This window comes from Pyxicephalus adspersus, chromosome 1 (genome assembly GCF_032062135.1).
Source record: "Pyxicephalus adspersus chromosome 1, UCB_Pads_2.0, whole genome shotgun sequence".
NCBI lineage: Eukaryota > Metazoa > Chordata > Amphibia > Anura > Pyxicephalidae > Pyxicephalus > Pyxicephalus adspersus.
This window is the reverse complement of record NC_092858.1, coordinates 160132863-160154137: the sequence shown is the minus strand read 5'-3', so window position 1 is coordinate 160154137 and position 21275 is coordinate 160132863. Positions and strand designations below refer to the sequence as shown.

General features: G+C 36.9%; 1 protein-coding gene across 5 annotated transcripts in view; it reads right to left on the bottom strand.

The window, feature by feature from the left end:
* The window catches only part of NCAM2 (neural cell adhesion molecule 2), a 207554-nt gene extending 186487 nt beyond the window's left edge, over positions 1 to 21067 (bottom strand). For 2 of the 5 annotated variants that reach the window (XM_072432170.1, XM_072432177.1), the window contains exon 1: positions 20682 to 21067. In XM_072432170.1, coding sequence (XP_072288271.1) covers positions 20682 to 20733 — 52 coding nt within the window. In that variant the 5' untranslated portion in view covers positions 20734 to 21067. The remainder of the gene's footprint in view (positions 1 to 20681) is intronic. The other 3 variants (XM_072432184.1, XM_072432191.1, XM_072432196.1) reach the window with 2 other exon arrangements.
* Between the last annotated feature and the right edge of the window lie 208 nt (positions 21068 to 21275).

Sequence of the window (21275 nt, the reverse complement as noted above, 5' to 3'; positions counted from 1 at the left end):
TTTTGAAAGGCAAGTGCAAAGGAAAGGTACTATATATACTAGAGCAGTGTTTTTCAACCCTTTTTGAGCCAAGCCACATTTTTATATTGAAAAAACCTGCCTCACACCACGAAACAAAAAATGTTACAAAATGACACTCTATAGTACAATAATCACTCCACTAGTGCATAAGTGTAACACTGGGCTTTAAAGAAACAAACCTGGGGACTCCCACATTTAATTCAACAAATTTACACCTGACGCATCCCGAAACTAATAAATAAGAAAAGGCGAGGGACTTGCAGTATATATATATATATATATATATATATATATATATATACACATATGACTATGTTGCCGAGTAACTAACAGTTGTAAAATACAACAAAACCAGTAAATTTGAAAATTCTTTAATATAAAAATGAAAAACAAACCATAACACAACAAAACAAGCAAACCACATATACATGAAGTATCCTCCATATAATTCACAAGAATAATTTATACATATGTGCTTTGCATGTTTTGTTGTGTTATCTTTTTTTTATTTTTATAATAAAGAATTGTCAATGTTACTGGTATTGTTGAATTTTACAACTGTTAGTTACTCGGCAACATAGTCATATGTGTATGTGCAGCCACTCTACAAAAAAGGATTGTATATTTAGATCCCCTAAAAGTTAGAATTTTAACAACCACTAGAAATCAAAATACTGCATACAGGGAAAGAAACAAGTATATGTCATCACAATTTATAAGAATAATAATAAAAGGAAGTTCTAGTCAAGGTGCACAATGACTCACCCGACGAGAGGGAGTAGAGAGACAGCGAGCAGAGAAAGAGCAGCCTCTGTATTCCTTTGTCACGTTACACGTTGTATTCCTTTGTCCATGGGGACACGGAACTATCATTTTAAAGTTACCTATCAAAACTAACTCAACACCTGTAAAAGGGGGAAAAAGATACATAGACTGGGGCCATGTGATTCTATTTTTTTTTAATTATTTTTTAAAAATAACATGCCATAGATGTATTTATTCATGTTATTTTTTTGGCATTTTTATTGATCACTGTCCTGTAAGTTGGCCGTGATAGCTTTCTGCTAATTCTCACTTTACATGTTTGCTGTGATAGCTCCATTTTGTGTTCTAGGTTTATACTCGAGTAAAAGCACTTCTTGTATTTTCAAAAGTAAGTACCTTGGTTTAAAATAAGTTGAATTTATATTCGAGCATATACTGCATTTCTTACTTTAATTACTACTCAGAGTGAACTTGAACTGCACACTTTGTTCTGAAAGTTTGGAACCTGTCTATTAAACAGATTGTCAATGTCTTTTGAGAGTTTATATACCTTAACAATTGCAATTCATTAAGAAAAAAAAGAAAATTACAAAAAGAAATACCCAATAGCAACCAAACATTGTTCCTTCAATTGCTTTGTTGAATAAGCATAACTGTGTCTCATCAAGAGTTTCAAAGCATAATTTTGCACTTTACAGTAAGAAATAAGACTAAAGCTGCGTACACACTTCCAATTTTTATCGCTGGAAATGAACGACAAACGAACGATCGATTGGTCAAAAATCGTTCGTAAAAAAAGTAACCAACGACGCCGACGAACGAGAATAGTCGCTGGAAATGAACGACCGGACCGGCGGATCGGATTGGACGACGATCGTTTACCATCTATCGTGTGTACGGTCGTTCATTGATCGTCCATGGTCTGAGCATGCGTGATGAACGAACGTTCGTTCACTTGTATCGCTCAAACGATCGCATCTATTGTGTGTACAATATCTGCGAACGATCGTGTCGTTATCTGCATGTACAGGATCGGTGCTATACGATCGTTCGCTGATATCGTGCAGGATCGTTCGTCGTTCGTTTACCAACGATAATTATTGGAAGTGTGTACGTAGCTTAACAGTATTGATATCTGGAAAGTAAAAAAAAAACAAGTCATAAAAATGCACTTGTTCCTGAAGAAAGGCTGCAGAACTCCAGCCTGTGCTTTTTATAACAGTTCTGTAGGTGTGAAAGATGTATGACAGATATAAGATTTTCCAAAAGAAGAAAATATATGGTTTACCCTAGGTGAAGTCAGAATACTGGAGTCTCGGCAACAAAACAGTATTCAACCTGTCCAAAAAATGTCACAAAGAATTATGACACAAGTGTAGGTGGCTTTACAAGTCAGTGATGCTAAAGCTACTCCCCAGATTACAATGACATTTTTACCAACCCTCCCTCCCATGCCCTGTAACCAATATTTCAGGGTTTTCTTATTTTATTATAATTTAAAACAAGATACACTCACATAAATCCTCTGTCTAGGTCAATGACTATGTTGTGAGAACCTGCGATTCAGCAATGTCCTATTCTAATGACATTACACCTCTAAAGGGAACCACACCACTATACATCCAATAGCAACTTGTTGTGCCCTGCAGACAGTTACGCACACAATCCAAAATGTATATCGGTCCCTACTTTGCAATGGGGGAGCTTGCTCTCGTAACAAATGTCAAAGGTGAAATTTACACTAGTTTGGTTTAACAACTAAGGAAATAAACTTACTACAAAACTGAATATTCCAGATAGAAACATATATGCACAGTTGATCCAGAGGAAGGTAAAAAAAAAATACATTTTAGGCAGATCATTGCGGGTGGGAAGGGTTGTCTCAGTACTCATGTCAAGAGTCAGACATGATACAATCAATAGGCTGGTTTTGTGGGTAAAGTTACACAAATATCAAAATGCTTTTAAAGGTAAAATATCAATTTGGAGAAGTGGGCTTGCATTGGAAGGCTGTTCACACCTGTTGCTCCATAACTGCATAATTGAAAAAAAAAAAAAATTAAATCCAATTAGTTGAAGGGAAGGCCAGGAATAGTCAGGCTGGTTGGGTAAGTGGAAAATGATTATCGATGCCCTTCTGCCAGGAAATGATTTGGAATTTATTTGACCTAAAGACGCATGAAGTGAATTCAGAGCAAACAGTTCAGTTCAGGAGGGGGGCCTGTACACCTGTGCAAGACTAAAAATAAGGTTGGAGTTCAGCTTTAATCCCTAATATATATATATATATATATATATATATATATATATATATATATTTTAGTGGGGACACATACAGTAAAAAAAAAACCTCAACGTTAGAAAAATTCTCCCCTATTTCCTGTACATTTGGAGAACCCTCCCTCCCCCTGGGACAAAAACAACAATAAAAAAATCATAATGATTCAAATCACTGCATTCTGCATCCAAAACCACATTAACAGAAAAAATACAAAACAAACAAAAAATAAGGCCAACCAAAGATCAGTCAACACCAGAGTTTGTCAACTAGGGTTCTAGGTAACCCTAGGGTTCCTCCAGAGGTTGCCAAAGGTTTCTTAAACTATGAGCATTTTGGACCTAAGGTCAGTTTAGATCACTTTTTGGTTTCTATTAGGGTGGCATGCTTCCTACTGGCCACTCTGTTGATATACTGTAAGTTGTGGGTATAGTAATTATAGTAGTGGTTCCCTAAAGACCTGAAAGTTATTTCCCCAATATTAAGGCCGAGAAACACTGATTTACACAATGTAACTTTTACCTACCAATGATCTTCCTCCATTTGTATGTAACCTGCAGACATTGTAAAAGGATATTATTATTAATAAAATATATTTTAGGATCTGATATTCTATGAGGTTACCTTTTTATCTATCTGGAGATCTTCTTTATGATGACTAAATAAAAATGTTAATTTTTGTTTATCCAGAAAAAAAGGCAATTGTAATCCTTACCATGAAAGTCCTTGTGAATTTTTATCCATCAGTTAAAGAAAATCAATTTTTAGTAGTCACCTAGGGCTCCATATTATTGTGTTACTGGCACCAGTTCCCAGTATTGGGCCAAGTAATTATTCAACTTCAGTAGGCTGAACTCATGCATACACCTACACTCATTTACTCGTATGGGCAGTGCTGGAACATGGAATGTAGTGCTAACCGCAGAACTCATTTCCTCCGACTTTGTAATAAAGCCAGGAAATAAACCTTCTGGACAAACACAGCCGAGCTCCGAATCCAAAGATGAGCTGTTTTAAATGCATTTAAATCGTACACAGTGCTGTTATGCACTACCGTGGGCTAAAGTGAGCTGTGAGCGGAAAGGATAGTTAATTGGCTGCTGAATGGTAGTCTATTCAACATCTCAGTAGTCAGCTGTAAATCTGCCAGCCTGTTAAAGGAAAAGTGTAAAAAAATATTGTATCTGATCTATATAAAGGACATTATTGTCAATACAAACTCTTTGGGTTTCAATGAAACATCACAACGCTGCACGGATATACCAACACACCTACTAAGTTATATTAACATATGATGTTGTTTTTCATGCACATAAACAAGATTTAATAGCTGCTTCAAGTTCTCCACTGGAAGGTAGAAGTCGGAAAAAAGGAAGGGCAGCACCAAAAGCCAATCAGCGTTGCATGCAAATCTGCTGACAAGGAACTTATAAGAGAAATGAGCAGAGTGGCAGAAGAGTTACCAGCTTCTGCTCAATCACTTTAATTAATCACTGCAATTATATTCTGGAGCAATGTTTCCCAACCAAGGTTCCTCCAGAGGTTGCTAGGGGTTCCTTGAGCAATGAGCAATTTGTTACTCTCAGGTCAATTGCCACCGACACTAATTGTCTGTTTGGCTATCTGTAAGGGAGACATTCTTCTAAATGACCAGCAATGTAAGAAGCATTCTTCCCACTGGCCACCACACCAATGTACCATAAGCTGTGAATATAGTAATTATAGAAGGGGTTCCTGAAGAAACCTGAACGTTTTTTTAAAGGTTCATTTATGTTTAAAAGGTTTAGAAACATTGCTCTGAAAGAAGTGATATGACATAACGTTACTGCTTAACTGTAGGCAAAAAAAAAAATGAGGTTACTAGCCAGATTTGACAGAGATATGTCAATATTAAAACTGTATGGTCAAAATATACAAATCCTTTGGCAATTTAAAAAAAAAATAATATATGTATTTACCAGTGCATTTATTTTTGTTTTCTTGTTATGTTGTTAGCAAGATCTCTGCATTTCAATTCTGCAAATGTGCTCCCCCTGTGCTAGAGTTGCAAGATATCCCTATGATAAAATATTTTTGTAAGATAATACAAATACAGCAGGGGAAAACATGCAGGAGTAAGAAAACCTTGGGGAAAGGGGGGGGGGGGGTCAAACTCGCTGTGGGAACAAGGGTTCTTATAATAAATATGCAACCAATGAGAAAAGCATTTCAGAAAAGGCCATTCTCTCCTCCAATTGGACCATACTTGGAATTCGGTATATTGTATAGTTTCTCTTGTGTGATGGTAATACACCAATCTAGGTTGGCTGAGGATTGCCACTGGCAAGTACTTAAAACTGCCATCAATCAGAGATGAGTAAACCGAGCACTTAAATTGACTGTAATTTTCCAGTTTATATGCCAAAGAGTTTGTAGGACTTTCATTTCATAAGCGTGCCCTACAGTCCTATGACTATTGTACCAAAGTAAAACACTGGAGCAATACATTCTGTCATCCAGTAAATAATCTCTGTTTCCTGAAAGCTAATTGTGATTCTCAAGAATTGCACATTTCTGTTTTATTGTGAAGGAATACGGCACCAATAAAGATACCCACCATCATAACTGATATTAGTGAGCCATTCCTCTGCAAAGGCAACACTGCCTATGGTCTTTAGGGGTCATTAAAGTAAAAATTAGGTTTAATTACCATGATCCAATATAATGATGTCCAAAGGGGATAGCAGTGTACACACAGACGTACTTTTGTTCATGTAAACACAACCAAACGTCTACATGCAAGAGTTTGGGAGCACAAGCATCTGAAATAATAGAAAAGATCTAAACTGAATCAGTGAAAAACATAGCCCAATTCCTGGTTTTAATGTGATGCACTAAATTGTTTTAAAGGATCGAAAAGGGTTTAAGGTTGGCAGTTCAAATCGACAAAGTTTAAAGTGCCCCTAGCAAAGGGTATGTTGGGAATTAACTCCTTTTACTACAGAAAAGTGTTTGAACTTATGAACAACATACAAAAAAAACAAAGCTCCAAGAAAAAACAAACTGAAAAAAATGGAAAAAATTTTGTTTTACTTGATTCAAATCACTAAATAATGAAATAATGAAAATAATAGTTTACATGCATGTGCCAGCTATTGGAATTATTTTACGCATATCTAACTGGTAATGGTATAGAATTCAATGCATTTTAATTAAAAAAAAGTTGCTATATTTCTTTTTGAATGCTAATATTGCTTGGATTAGTTAAATTATTAACTACTGTAATTGAATTATGCCTCTATCTCGATATAATTCATATTATTTATTTTATTGTTAATTAGAAAACAGAACTGTGTATTTATTTAATTATATGTGTAAAATCTTCTCCAAAGTAGTGAATTTGATAATGAGAAATTTCAGAAAGCGATTAAAATAAAAGGTATCAACTATGCCTATAGGGTTTTTACCTGGGATATGTTTATTTCCCCAGTGGTTGCATTTAATAGACTTATGGCTTTTTTTAACCATACTATATAATTGGAATAATTTCACTTTCTGTTCTAAAGACAACATAAGCTGTTGCATTTGTGGCAAAGACCCCTCACTTTTGGTTCCCCAAACTTATCACCCCTCCATGATGGTTCAGATTGTTCATGGACCCCTAAATATGTATGAGAAAATAATTATTATAATTACAATTATTGTACCATGAATATTTAGTAATACTATTCATGTGAATAACATTTACCTTTTCTCTTGGCATCATTGGCTGGAATTGTTTGTGTTGCAACTGTGAAATGTTATGAATGAGAGTAATCTGTTTTTTGTACCACTTCCATTGCTATCAGTGAACCTATTGGCTTTACAACAGAGTTTGAGGTGGGTGGTGGGTGGTGCATACTGGTTCTTCAATAAACTCTGAAGTGGTTATTCTTGGTGGATCATCAACAGAGCTTAAATTGGGAGTAATAACTAGCTCCATGACATGAGTTTGATATGGTTGTATACTACAACAGAGTTTGAGTTGTGTGTACTCACTGGTTCCCCAACAAAGTTTGACACAATTGTACTTACTAGCTCTTTAACAGAGTTTGACATGGTTGTACTCAGTAACACTCAAACAGAATTTGAGGTATGCATACTCAATTCTCTCTAACATTGGGTAAAGATGAATGTGCTCACTGGCTTTTGAACAGACTTTGACATAGTCATACTGAGTCTCCAACAAACCTTGAGATGTGTGTAGTCATTGGCTTTTCAACAGAGATTGACATGGTTGTACTCGGTGACTCTTCAACAGAGTTTGAGTTGTGTGTACTCACTGGTTTCCCAACAGAGTTTGACATAATCTTACTCAGTGGATTTTCAATAGAGTTTGGCATGGTTGTATTCATTGGCTCTGCAACAACGTATGAGGTCTGTGTACTCATTGGCTCTTCAACAGAGCTTGGCATGGTTGTATTCAGTGGCTCTCTAAAAGAGTTTGACCTGCACATATTCAATGGTTTTTAAACAGAGTTTGCTTACTGGCTCTCTGGCAAAGATTAATATGGGGTTATTTACTGGCTTTCCAACAGGGTTTGAAGTGTATGTACTCATTGACTCTCCAACAGCGTTTGAGGAGTGTATTCAATAACCATCCAACTGAGTTAGTGTGTGTACTCACTGGTTTCCCAACAGAGTTTGACATAGTTGTCTTTCCTATCTCCCCAACGGACTTTAAATATAGTTAGTACTGGAAGTGAACTGTGTTTCCGATAGATAACCATCCAACCCCAGGTAACTTTGCCATCACTAGGGATGAGCCTCTGGCATTCTCGTGAAAATTTCCTTGAACTTCTGATGAGTTCGCAAAATTTCGGCGAAATGATTTTGCGAAACCATCAAAAGATTGAGGAAATCATAACAGGAAGATTCTCAGGGATGCATTAATTCTTGCAGCCCTGGGAATCCTCCTGTTTGCCATTACCAGCACTGGAGGTTAATTAACCTCTAGTGCCTGGGGATTGCAGTGGAACTGCAGATGAACTCTCAATTCAGTTTCTCCATTGGAAGTTCATCTGCAGTTTATTTCCTGCAGTCACCGGGCTAATAAGTACAATTTTTTTTAAATTAAAATTCGAGCTCAATCTGCGAATTTACACCGGCCATTTTCGCTTACAATTTTGGTAAACGAGAATGGACGAATTTGCTGCAAAATCGATTTTTAAAAACTTGCTTGCTCACCCCTAGCCATCATGATTCGTCTTCAGGATTGGGGGCTTGTGTGAAGCTCTACAGTACTCAAAAGAATTCAATCAATCGCCCATCATTTGTTGACCATATAGTGACTCCCATGTATTTACTGACCCCCCTTTCACCCCATTTAACTCTTTGCATAGACCCATCAACCCTTGGGGTCAATATTGGCAGATTTGATGTATTCTGTTTTAGATACACTTTAGGATTTTTTGAGTTTTAATTGAAGCATATTTTAGAAAGAAATGAAAATGTATAGCACAAACAAAAAGACATAAGATGTAACTGAACCAAATAATTAATATGTTTGTTTTACTTAGAAGCAAGAAAAAAGCAACTGTGATGCACAATTAAAATGCACATGTATTATGTAAGTCCACATGGCATATTGCACCCAGCTATAGAATGCTTTCTCTTCTCACATAAAAACACTTTCTACATAAACAAGGAACATTTAATGTGTTTCTAAATCCCAGAGGAAACAGGAAATACAAATTTGTATACAGAATTCAGAATTCATAAAGCAGCATTTAAAAAGTCTTAATCTCTTATTTTGTGGCTGCTTTCATGTTACTTTATGATTCCACTAATAACAAAGTAATAGAACTGCTTTTCACAATGTAATGTTAATTAGTCTCTTTCTAACCCTGTAACTTCATTTCTGCTGTTTTAAATGTGTGAGCAGTGTACATATTTAGAAAATGATATCATGCATAAATAGTATACAGCTTTAGGCATAAATAAATGAATAACATTAGTGAATGGCTATTGTCGTCCCACATATTGCAACTCTCTATTTCAAAGAAAAAAAGTCTTCTATTCTGCAACCTTTTCCAGCCCCATTCCAGTAAACTCTCACGTGTTTCTATAGAAATGCAGCCTTTTGTTACAGTCTAGAATTAATAGGGATAGATTTATGTGGGCTAAAACAAATGTACCACACAAGGTGTACCATAGTGCTAAATCTGATCATGGGCACACTAAAAGGTTGCAGGTCCTGGTTTGTTCACATATTTTCAAACCTTCCAGAATATGATAATAAAAAACAGGTATTTGATGCTGGAATTATTTCATCTTCCAGGTGCTATAATCCAAGGTCTGAATGCAAAAGCCATATGATGCCAAGCATACGTCATTGACTGTAAGCTTCCTTCTAATCGCTGATAACAAAAGTATCTCTACTTAGGGACATTCGCTCAATGGAACTTACTAGTACTGGCCGGAGTGAAATGCCATCCAGACTCAAACTTCCCAGATCTAGGAATTTTCTTCTCTATAGCTATCTGAGAGAAAGCAAAACCACACAATAACCAGAAATAGGAATACCCACATTCTCAATTAAAAGCCAAAGTCCAGTATTGGTAAGCTAAATACCTTCTATACATTACCAAATTGAGTGTATCACAGAAAGTTCAGACTGGTAGTAACTATGTGAAGCTGCCAAAACTTGAGACCTTTCAAAAAGTTTTTTTCATGCCAATTTTACACAAGAGTATACCTTTTGCAAAGTTCTACCTTTCATCATTTAAAAGCAGTGATTGAACACCATTCTGGAGATTTTGCCAAGTTGAGATAATGCCATTTGTCTGCTGCAAGCAGGAGGGATCGGACTAAACACTGAATTTGTAGCAAGTCACCAGTTGAGATGATGCAGCAGGGGGTTGATTGGAGTCAGCAAGGATCTGCACAAGCACCCAAATTTACATGATTGTGTCATCCTTAAAGCTGCATACAGATGCTAGATATTCTTTCAAACATTTGTGATCATCTCAGGTGAAAATCCAACATTCCCATAACTGTCCTCCAATGTCATTTAGTGATTCAAACTATCAGATCACTATACAACCAACATGAATGACCGTTATTGCTTCCTAATAGGGGGAGGGGGGGTGCATTGGGACAACCTGGATCATCTTCCCCTCTCCATAAAACAGAAAAGTGCTGTCTTTGCAGCTTTTGTTTACTCTAGAATCCCTGGAAATGATTGCTAACTATTGTTCCCAACATAAACTTTTGAGCACATGTATGTAACAAACATGGCTCCATACATTGGGCTGAAATTATGATTATGGGCATTCATAATAAAATCTCTGATATTGTGTTTACTTTAAATTGTAACATGGGTTCAGAACTTTTAAAATAAAGCCATTTCTGGAGTGGTATAGGAAGTAAGATGGCTACATTTGTTTTATAAGCTAGTGAATAACTCTACTATAAATGAAGGCACTGTAGGCAAACAGTTTAATATACATTTGACATACATATATTTTAAACATATATGTTTTCTGAAAAACAGATTTATGTCATATTACACAGCCAGAAAGATCAGTCTTCTTCACCCTAATTAAATGGCCAAATCCTTTATATATCTTGCCAAGGATAACAAATATTTGAAACTAGGATCAAATACTGTTTGTAGTTCTTTCCATCTACTTCCTCCAATTTGAGCTTTTGCTTTGGTTCCAGTGGTGGCCACAGCCAATAAGTGCTGGAACCAAAACATTTCTTTCTGCTGTGGTATCTGTGGTAGGTTATATTTTTTATCATTCAAATATTGCAGCTACTTTTTAAAAAATATATAGCTAATAGCTTTAAAAGTAATCTGATTTGGCTGGGGATTTTCTTTAGCAGCTACCTATTTAGTATATATTCCATTCATCATAACCAGGCTAGTCTATATTATCAACTGCTGTTCTGTTTCTGTTACTGTGACCTGGATCTTGTGGAGCAGTATACATCAAACTGCTTTTAAGCTAACATCAAGGTGGTTTTAATCAAAAGTGCATTCATTCCAGAACAGGCAATATTAAGGAAAAAAATAAACAATATTAATAGGGTAATACATTCAAAAGGGGGAATGCATTAGGCGTGGAGCCCAAAAATGTATGTAGGTGGAGAGTGTGGACAGCTTGGATGGTCATTTGTGCAAAAAGGGAATTTAAAGAGTATGAGAACAACAAATTTGTATAAAAGGGGGGTGGGAAGTATAATGCTCAACAATGTAAGCATGAACGAAGTGCAGAGAATATGACAATAAGCAGTGTGTGATGAAAAGGAGTCCTGAGGTTGTAAAATGGGGCAGTAGGTCCATCAGAATGTTGCAAAGTATATGACAGCAGAGAGGGAGCTGGAGGGGCAATGAATGTAGGAGAGAAGGTTGGAGAGTAAATCAATGAATAATAGACCCTGAATAGTAGTGTGGTGAGAATGATAGTAAGTACAAAATATAGGAGAGGATGGTGAGAAGTAATGATGTACACTATATATCCAAAAGAGGACTGATAAGGATTAAGTAAGTACAAAATGAGTATGAGATGAAAAAGTACACAAGAGAGGTCCATGAAAAGTAAGAAAGTGGTTGGATAACTATGGGAAGTGGGGCAACCAAGGAGGAAAGGGGTAAGCTTGGTGGTTGGGGTTAATCAAGAAGAAATGGTTGCCAGTGGAGTGTTAGGTAACTGTGGTGGAATGTGGGTCATTAAAGGGAGGTGGCTATGAAGGGATATCTTTCAACAAGGGAGCCAGAGACGTATATGTGTCAGTTGAATGGTGGGATTGTGGCAGGGAGGGATGTTCACCAGTAAAAGTGGTGAGGTAGGTGGGAAGGGGTGACTGACAGTGGCTCTTTCAACAATGCATTAACCTTGTAGGATGCATCACTCTTAGGCTTCATCCAACAAATGGATAGTGGGGAGAAACAACAAGAAAAAGAAAAAGTAATGTGCTCTCTATGCATTTATAGTTGTAGTCATTCCATTTTAGTCACTATAGTTGTAGTCATTCCATTTTATAATGATTGTTTGCACAGGGGGTATATAAAAGAAGGAAAGTACATTTACCCTAAAGACCTTCCATCCTCTAATCACCTCCGTTGACAGCTTTCAGCAAATTCTCTGATAAGATAATCCTTCCACACTTATAGGAAGACCAGTAGTAATAGGGTGGTCAGAAGGATAGACAGATATATCACACAAATACCACCCTAACAAATTATAACATTCACATTCTGCTGTCCACAGTTCTGTAGAAGCTCAAGACCATTCCAGTTTACCATGAAGACTGACAAGGTATGGAAAATGTTATCATTTTAAAGGCTGGATACATTGCACTACAAAAGAATATACACACAATGATGTAAAGCCAATAGACTCGAGTTAATTAAAAAGAAATAACCCATGCAGTCCCATGGTGTCTAATTAACTCAAATAACCAGCTTTGCTCAAAAGGTAAAGACAAGCCTTTAAAGGAATATATAATGTTAAGTGTGTGAGAATCAGCATCCTTTCAGCTACCCAAATCAACTGGGATTTATATAGGAAAAGTGAAAATTAATCTCATGTTATGTAAATAATGATGTGAAGAAGAACTGTTGTTTATTAAAAAAAGGAGTTTCCTGCTTTTAGCATAAACCGTGATTATTTATATTTTAGTTTTTTTCCAATGATATAGCGAATACAAATTCAGTCAGTGTGGTGTAATGAAGGTGTTCTCAGCCACATGTGCAAACCTGCAAATGTGATGTCAATGTACGGGTAAAGCTCACTTTTATTGGGTGTTTTATAAATACCTTAGCCATTTCTTTCTTCAGTCTCTGAAATGTGAGACTGTGGGAGTTTTGGCTTATTATCAATTTACTTGAGGGATTGTAATAGCAGATGAGCTGCACATGGTCAGAACTACAATTGGGTCTTTTTTTCTTTTTTTTTCTTCTTCTTCTCAGGATATCAAAACTTTTATTACTTTTATTGAAGGTCCTTTGGTGATATTGCGGGGTTTGTTTCTGTACTATCTCTGAAGACTTCAGAGGCTCATTTTTTTAAACTTGAGAAACCATTCCTTGACTTTTGTGTTGTCTTTATTTAGAGCCAGTCAAAAAGATACATACTAGATGGGACAGCACAGTAATATATTAAAGCTGAATAACTGCAGGAGGACATAAAATGCAGATATTGCTGCAGTTTTTCATTCATTAACACACAAACAAATTATTTTAAACCAAGTTCCTTGCATTCCTGCAAGTTAGGAGATGGAAAGAAGCACACTGAGCCAATCAGTTGTGTTGCATTGTGCTACCAATGAATATACAATATATAAAGGATATATAAAATAAAAGCGCTGAGAAAGGCAGAAAGATGAGCTTATCAATATTCTGCTTCTCATTTTACTGTACAGTCATGGGCTGGGAGAAATGCAAGACCAGAAATCTTTGGTCCTCTTCTCTGCCAGACAGTGTTCTTCAATATAGCAGAGCTTTGTCAATCTCAGAAATCAATATACAGAAACACAATTCATTAGTCAGACAATGCAGAACACGTGTGCATCTGTAAATTTAGATGTTTGTCTGAAGTTTTAATGTGAGGCCGACAATCATAGCCTGTGACCTCCAAAATAAATGCAAAATGTCATGCTTTAATGGAATTCAATATAACGTTAACATATATTTACAATTATGTTGCTACAACGTAGACTGATCCTTTATAATTCTGAGCTGTACGTAATATGTTGATTGTTTCTTTCTGCTTTGTGTGTTTTCCAAGATGTTTTACTAATGCATGGTTGTGGTTTGACATTTCTTCATAGAAAGCCAAGTCCTTGTACTTCCTTATAACAGATATAACTTTTATTTTTTTAAGTTTTCCATTTATGCTGTTTAAAAAAGTAAACATTATTCCAGAAAGTTATTCAATGGAGTTAACTATGGCTGCTAGTTATCACTGATCCATGATAAGCATTCATGTTGCTTTGGCCATTTTTATGGCTCCTCATAGATACTGATTGTGACATGTTTAAAGAATACTGATGCAGAATTTAACATCTGAAATGGTCTATTGTGAAAAATGAAAAGAAGTCTATTGTTGAAGCATAGATATCAACAGGACAGATTATAGATACTTATATGGCCCTTTTCTGGTTTATGACTGTCGTCCAGAAAAAAGATTCTAAGAAGGGATGGGCTACATATCTTTATTTAGACAAGCAGATAGATTTAGCATTTGTGAGGCATAGCTATGAGTTATCAGACAGGACAGTTATTGGAGTTGTTGTTGGGGAGGCATAGCTCAATGTCATTAGTCAGGCAAGAATTGGTGTTGTTGAAGAGAAAGCTTTGTAGCATCAGCCAGGCTAGCTGTTGGAATTGGTGTTGGGGAAGGCATAGGTTGATATCACTAGCAAGGTAAGTAGTCAGATTTGGTGTTGGTGGAGACATAGCTCAATGTCATCATCCATCAGCCAAGATAGCTGTTGGTGTTGGGCTTTGGAAGAGGCATTGTTCCTAGTCATCAGCCAGGCAAACTGTTAGATTTGGTGTTGGGTAAACATAGCTAAATGTCATTATTCAGCTAAGCTGATTTGGCATTGGCAGAGGCACAGCTATGTATAAAGGGAGGCATAGCTTGATGTAATTCTACATGCAGGCAATTAGATTTGGTGGTGGCGGAGACAGAGCTTTGTATCATACGTCAAGCAAGCTGTTGAAGTTGGTTTTGGGGGAGGCATTGCCCAATGTCATCAGCCAGGAAAGCAGTTAGATTTGGTGTTGGGGAGGCATACCTCAATGTCATTCCTCAAAGGGCATACCTCTAGTTGACTTGGCATTGGAGGAGGCATAGTTATCAGCAAGGCCTCTGTTAGAGTTATTTGGGGAGTCATGGATCAATGTCATTCCTCAGGCAAGAATTGGTATTGAGAGTGAGATAGCTTTGTAGCATCAGCCGGGCAAGCAGTTTGATTTGGTGTTGAGAAAGAAACAGCTTTATGTCATCAGCCAGACAAGCAGTTAGATTTGGTGTTGGGGAAGACCTAGCTACATCCCATCAACCATGCCAGCATTTAGATTTAATATTGAAAAGATGGGTGGGGGTGGGGGGGGGGCTAAAGTTTCATGGCATCAGCCTTGCAAGCTGTTAAGATTTGGTGTGGGGGACATGCCTCTGCCAGGTAATCAGTTAGATTTTGGTTGTTAGATGAACTGGGTGAATGTATACAGTTGGTCATAATACTGTATGCTCTGCTCTGCTATTACTTCAAATAATAAAATTCTCCTGTCTAACCCTTATTCAACTTCAACAGGATAGACTTGACTTTTCGTTTGAACTACTGTTGTGTTTAGGTCATTCTATTTAGGAGTTTGCTATATGATAGGGGACAGCTGCCATGTTGCCAGCTTTGAAAATATTAAGTCATATTTCTAGACCATCACTTCAGACATTTAGTATTGTCTGTAAAGTGAATTGATAGACTGTACCTTCCAGAACATTGGAACAGCAAACAAAAAGCTTACTGAGTAGAAGGTGACAGGTGCATTTTAAAGACAAACTCCAAGCAACAAATGGAACCAGGATCAGTTAGCTGATAACATAAGAAAAGTTGGTAAATAAGCTAAAGCCAGAACCTCCTCTTTTTCAGTACATTAGTTGCTAGCTCATTAAAATAATAATGGTTGTTTTTGCTGTGGCACCAGGAATGACAACATCTGTAATTTTCAGGACATGCCGCTTTCATGCCACAAGCACACATCTGTAATTTCAAAATGTATACTTGAGATATGAGCGGGCTGAAATCTGCACACACCACCAGCGTAAACATGCCAAATACATTTCTGCAATTCCCCAAGGTAGAGAAAAATATCTGGTGATCCCACTAGAATTCCATTGAGTTCCTTGGGCCTAGTATGCAATTTTCACTTCCAATACGTTCTGGTAAAATAATTGTAACTAAAGTGAATGTATATAAAAGTTACTGCAGCACAGTGGCTCAGAAGTTAGCACTCAGGCCTTTGCAGTGCTAGATCCCATGTTGGAATCTTGGCCAGGACACTGTCTGCATGGAGTTTGCAGGTTCACCCTGTGTTTGTGTGGGTTTCCTCCAGGTGCTCTGATTTCCTTCCACATTCCAAAAACATGCATTTAGGTTGACTGGCTCCCCCCGCCAAAACATTGACTTTAGACTGTATTAAAGGCATATGACTATGGTAGGGACATTAGATTGTAAGCCTCTTTCAGGGACTGCTAGTGACATGACTATGGACTTTGTAAAGTTTTGCGCTATACAAATACTATACATATAATACAAACAACCAATTGCAATGAGTTGAATTTCCAAATGGATGTTTTACTATTACAAAATCCAATGGTAATTCTAATCACCAGTGAAGAATATAGTACACAAGGGTGAAGTATTTTCAGGACTATTGCTGATGGGAAAAATGATCAGATAGATTAGTTGAACCCAACATTGGTAGAAGATCTGCTTTTGTGCACAAGGCCTAATTGGACAACCCTGCCTAAGGTGCACTGAAGACCCAAGCAGTTTTGTCAGTTCTTTTCCAGGTAAATACCTTCAACTTCCTTTCTTACCTCTAAGGAGGAAGCATAAGGAGGTGAAATTCTGCAGTTAAGCAGGGGCAGGGCTTTTTATTTTGATTGGGCTATACTTCAAATACTACCCTTAAAAATTAACAGCAACTTACTAAGCCTTAATCTAGTAAACCTTTAATTAAACCTCAACCTTAAACTTGAGCTCAATACCTTTACCTTTATCATAGCTTAATATTACAGCACTAAATTATAATGATAAAAAAAGCGTATCAAAAAATTTAAGCAATTGGAATTTTTGTACTTATTAACAACGAACAGAAATATCTGAACCAGCAAACCTCTATCAAACTGCAATAATCCAGAGCTCATCTTCATCTCTCCAGTGCATAGGGCTGGGAATGTCCGCATGCCATATTCACATGAACTATTAGTTGATGTTCACACAACAGAAGATTACCAGCAACAAAATCATTTAAAGCAGTAGGTGGCCCCATGCTCTGTACCTACAAGAGAAGTTGTAAAAGAACTACATATCTACTAAGATTTTTTTTTTTTTAAATCATCAATAAAAATGTTACTCTTCGGCCACTTATATGGTCCTATAGGTGAAATGCTCGTGTGGCTGCAGATGTAACAGCTTCAGCAGTAAGATAAAATTCTGGATAGATTCATGATATGGATTCAGACACTCTTCATTGCCAGTGATCCTCTCTGCATTAATACAGGTTTTAATTACCATGATTTATGCACGCTGGTAAAATCTCATCAGAATTTTGGAAAACTTGTGTAAGAAGCAGTGAACCAGAATGACTACATACTGTACGTGCTGATCAAACCCAATGTGCTCAGCCATTACAAGACCTACATTAACTGTTCCTTTTCAAAGAATGACCCGGCTACAGAGCTAGACAACACACACACATGAGCACACAATCATACACACATGCATTCTATCTAGCACAAAGTGCTGTCTAACCTATTAAAAATGTATTAAAGCACTATGCCATCAACATGTCGATCTACTTTAATGGGATAGAGCTGAATGGGGCTTTTTTGGTGATCAGTACCATTGCAAATTTTGTACCTGCACCTACCATGAGCAGGGGTCAAGTGTGTACTGCATCACAAGTCATGAGCTTGTTCCATGCATCAGGTGTGACATGTAGAGTAAAAGGAGTGGCCACACACAAGAGCAAAACTTCAAGACAGCATACAGACACCTTACACAAAATCAATTAATAAATATATTATATACATATATATATATATATATATATATATGTTCTAAAAAATATAATTGTGTTATGTGGCTACACATAAACTTTAGCAGAGTTCTGTACCTAAAATATTAGACTGATTAACATAACTTTTACACAAGTCCCACCAGTTCCCCTCAAACACTATCACCACCAGCATATAATCACAGCTCATACAGAAACATGGCCAGGAATGATACTTAAGCTGTTTTAATGGTTTCAAAGACCACCAGGAGCACAAAGAATGCTGACCACAAACTAAAACAGAAATATCCATGCAAGGATTTGGATATAGCAATCTTTATACTCGTGCAGAAAGCGTTACGGTAATTCCTGAATCTTCCTAAGGAGCCTGTTATGTTATTTTAGATAAGAATGCGGTTGGGCTTGATACAATGTATTATATCACTGCTAACAACTAGAATACAGATATGACCTACACAACAATGATCTGTCTATAAAATATTCAACCTTAGCATTGATCTGAAGTAAATGTGTAAGACTATTACAACCCCCAAGAATCATATGTAAAAAACAAAATAAGGAAATGGAATGAAATAATAATTAGTCAGCTTTAGGTTGGATTTACTGGCTTCCATCTCCAGTCATTACGTCAAAATTGAATCTAATAACATAGCATGGTAAGTTAAGTAGAAACGCGGTAACATTGGAAAGGACTATTAAGAACCCTAATGGCATTTAACAGCTCTGGCATTTTAAAGTTAAAGATAGTAAGTGAATAAAACTTTAAAGGATGATGTGATGTTGGTTCCTACAATGCATTGTATGCCAGGTGCCTTAAGCTATTGTCATGGTGGTCTACATGTTTACATGTTCAGTTAGTAAACAAACAATATTTTAGGACAACTCTGTCTGTGCTAAATTAATATATTTAGGCTGAAAAAAAAAGATAAAATAAATAAATAAATAAATAATAACATAAAACAAACCAACATAAATAATAATAATTAAAATTTGATATTATGTTTATTATTATTACTGCTGTTTATATTTAAATGTATTATTATTTTATTGTTATTATATTGGACTGTTTAATAAGCATTGTTACTAATAAACAACATCCAGCAATACAATAATACATAGTAAGCAACCAATACCAGGATCCAGTTCCATAAACCTTGAATTCTATATTTGGCTAATACAATAAATCGTTGCTTAATTAAATAAAAAGCGTTGATGTAATCCTGAAAACCTTGGAGGGTTTAAACATGGGCTTTAAGCTCACCACCAAATAAATAATCCCATTTAATAAAAGGCATGCTCCATTCCTGTCTGGGGTTTCTCCTGTTTTGGAGCCATTGTCCGGGCACTGTTGATTTGCTTTTTTGTCGTTGTTGTTTTTTTGTTTTTTTATGTGGTGATCTCTTCACTTTGCCGTGTGCACACAAGAGTAAAAAGCTTGATCTTTTCTCTACGCACACTGCACAATCGATGATTTTAAATTTGCTTCTCATGACTCCCCACTGCCACATTAATGGAGCAGGGACAGCATAAGCCAGTACCTGGCTGAGTAAACACAAGCAGTTGGCGGTTCCTGCCTATCCCATTCCTGCACCGTTTCTGCTGAAATCACCACAATGCTAATAAAGAGACAATCCCAGTATGCTGGCACGCATCTCTAAAGTGTAAGGATGTTGTTACAGTTCCGCAAACTGACCATTAAATGGCCACTGCATTTGTTTTCAGCACCATCCTGAGCTGAAATATTAATGTAGCTGCTTCTCACATCTCATTATGCCAGTGAGCAGCACTTCTGCTGAACACTAATTAGATTCCTAGCCCCTGCTCCCTATTCAGGTTCCAGACTTGTCTTACCAAAATAGCTTCATTCATCTGCACACTGGGCTGATTTAACTCAATAAGGTCCTTTTTTATTATTTGTTTTTATTTTTATTATGTTTTTTCTTTTCTATTTTTATTACGACTTTTTTAATTTGTATTATGTTTTTTCTTTTCTTTTCTTTTTTTTTTTTTTGTGTGTTATAGAATCATGCCTCCAGCGCCTAAATGCTTATTTTTCTCCAAAATAACAGATTCGTGTCCAAAATGTCAAGTCGTGCTTGAGGTATATGATAGAAGGAGGGTGTCAAAGCTTTTTCTAACACATACTTTAGGCAAAAAGGTGAACTGGCACCCAAAAAGTTCAACTATAGAACCCTAGCTCCCCCTGCTGGAAGAAAACAAGATCGTTCCAACCTTGGTAATAATAGCCCCAACATTAAAATGCACAACTTGATGTTTTGGGTGACTTCATAAATGACAACCTTTGGCACTGAAATAAATAAATAAAAGAATATAGAAAAAATCACAAATGGATTGATATTAGCTGTCGGCGGTGTTTAATACATCCAAGGTGAACTTGAAGGCAAATATAAGTATAGTAACAGACAATGTGATTGTAAAAGTCACCCAAGAGACAGCTGGGGTAAAAGATCTTTGCAGCTTATATGGGTAGATGATTTTTTTATAGTTTTTATATTCAGCTAAGAATAAATCATCAGAGCATATGTTTTTAGAAAATTACTAACATCAATTTTTAATAAATTGCATGCATTTTTTTTTTTGATAATGTGCAATGACCAGCACATTAATACCCCCTTACCCCCAGCACAGTTTCTAGCATGCCAGCACCAACACACTATTAATAAATGATGCAGTACATAGCAAATCCCCCAGACATGGTCTGACTTCCAGCACTGATCTGACATGATCCTCCCTCCTATGCAGATGGCTAATTCATGATTTTGGTGTTCATGGTGAAGAATGAGAACTAGTTTATAGTTCATGAATGTCAGTGATTCCTACCTTGCCCACTGCTGATAAGTAATCCAAGCAGGTAGAAATGAGGGAGTTTCATGTTCAGGAGGTGAAGCTGCTGGACAGTTCCTGGACTGTAGTTTGATCTTTTTGGATTTTTTTTTCCAAAGAGTTACAATTGGATTACAAGGTATTGCCTCTGTTGCATACAAAATAGGCAGGTGAAGGCAGAACACGCAGCTTGATACACAGCCCGCAGCACCAGTTCCTAAGCAAAGTGATGAGCAGCGATCTGACTGCAGCTCTATATCAGCCACAAGGCGGCTAAGGTGTTCATCCGCAAGAAACACGTCACCCTCTCCTGGCTCCGGGATTCGTCCGCGCTGCTTTTTTCACTTGTGAATGTACGGAGCTGCGCTCTTGTCTGCTGGGCTCCCGGCCACTGACCGGCTCTGGCTTTGGGAGCCGAAACTGCAACTGGGGGCGGTCACCGCTGTCACCAAGCCCCGCCCACTGCCCCACTGCTGTTCTCTATCAGCTGTCAATGCTGGGAAATGTTTCTGCATCCTTCCCTATCGTGTGTGGATCATTCTTTCCATTCCTAAGGAATATTGCAATTTGTTTCATCGCCTGCTTTTGTAG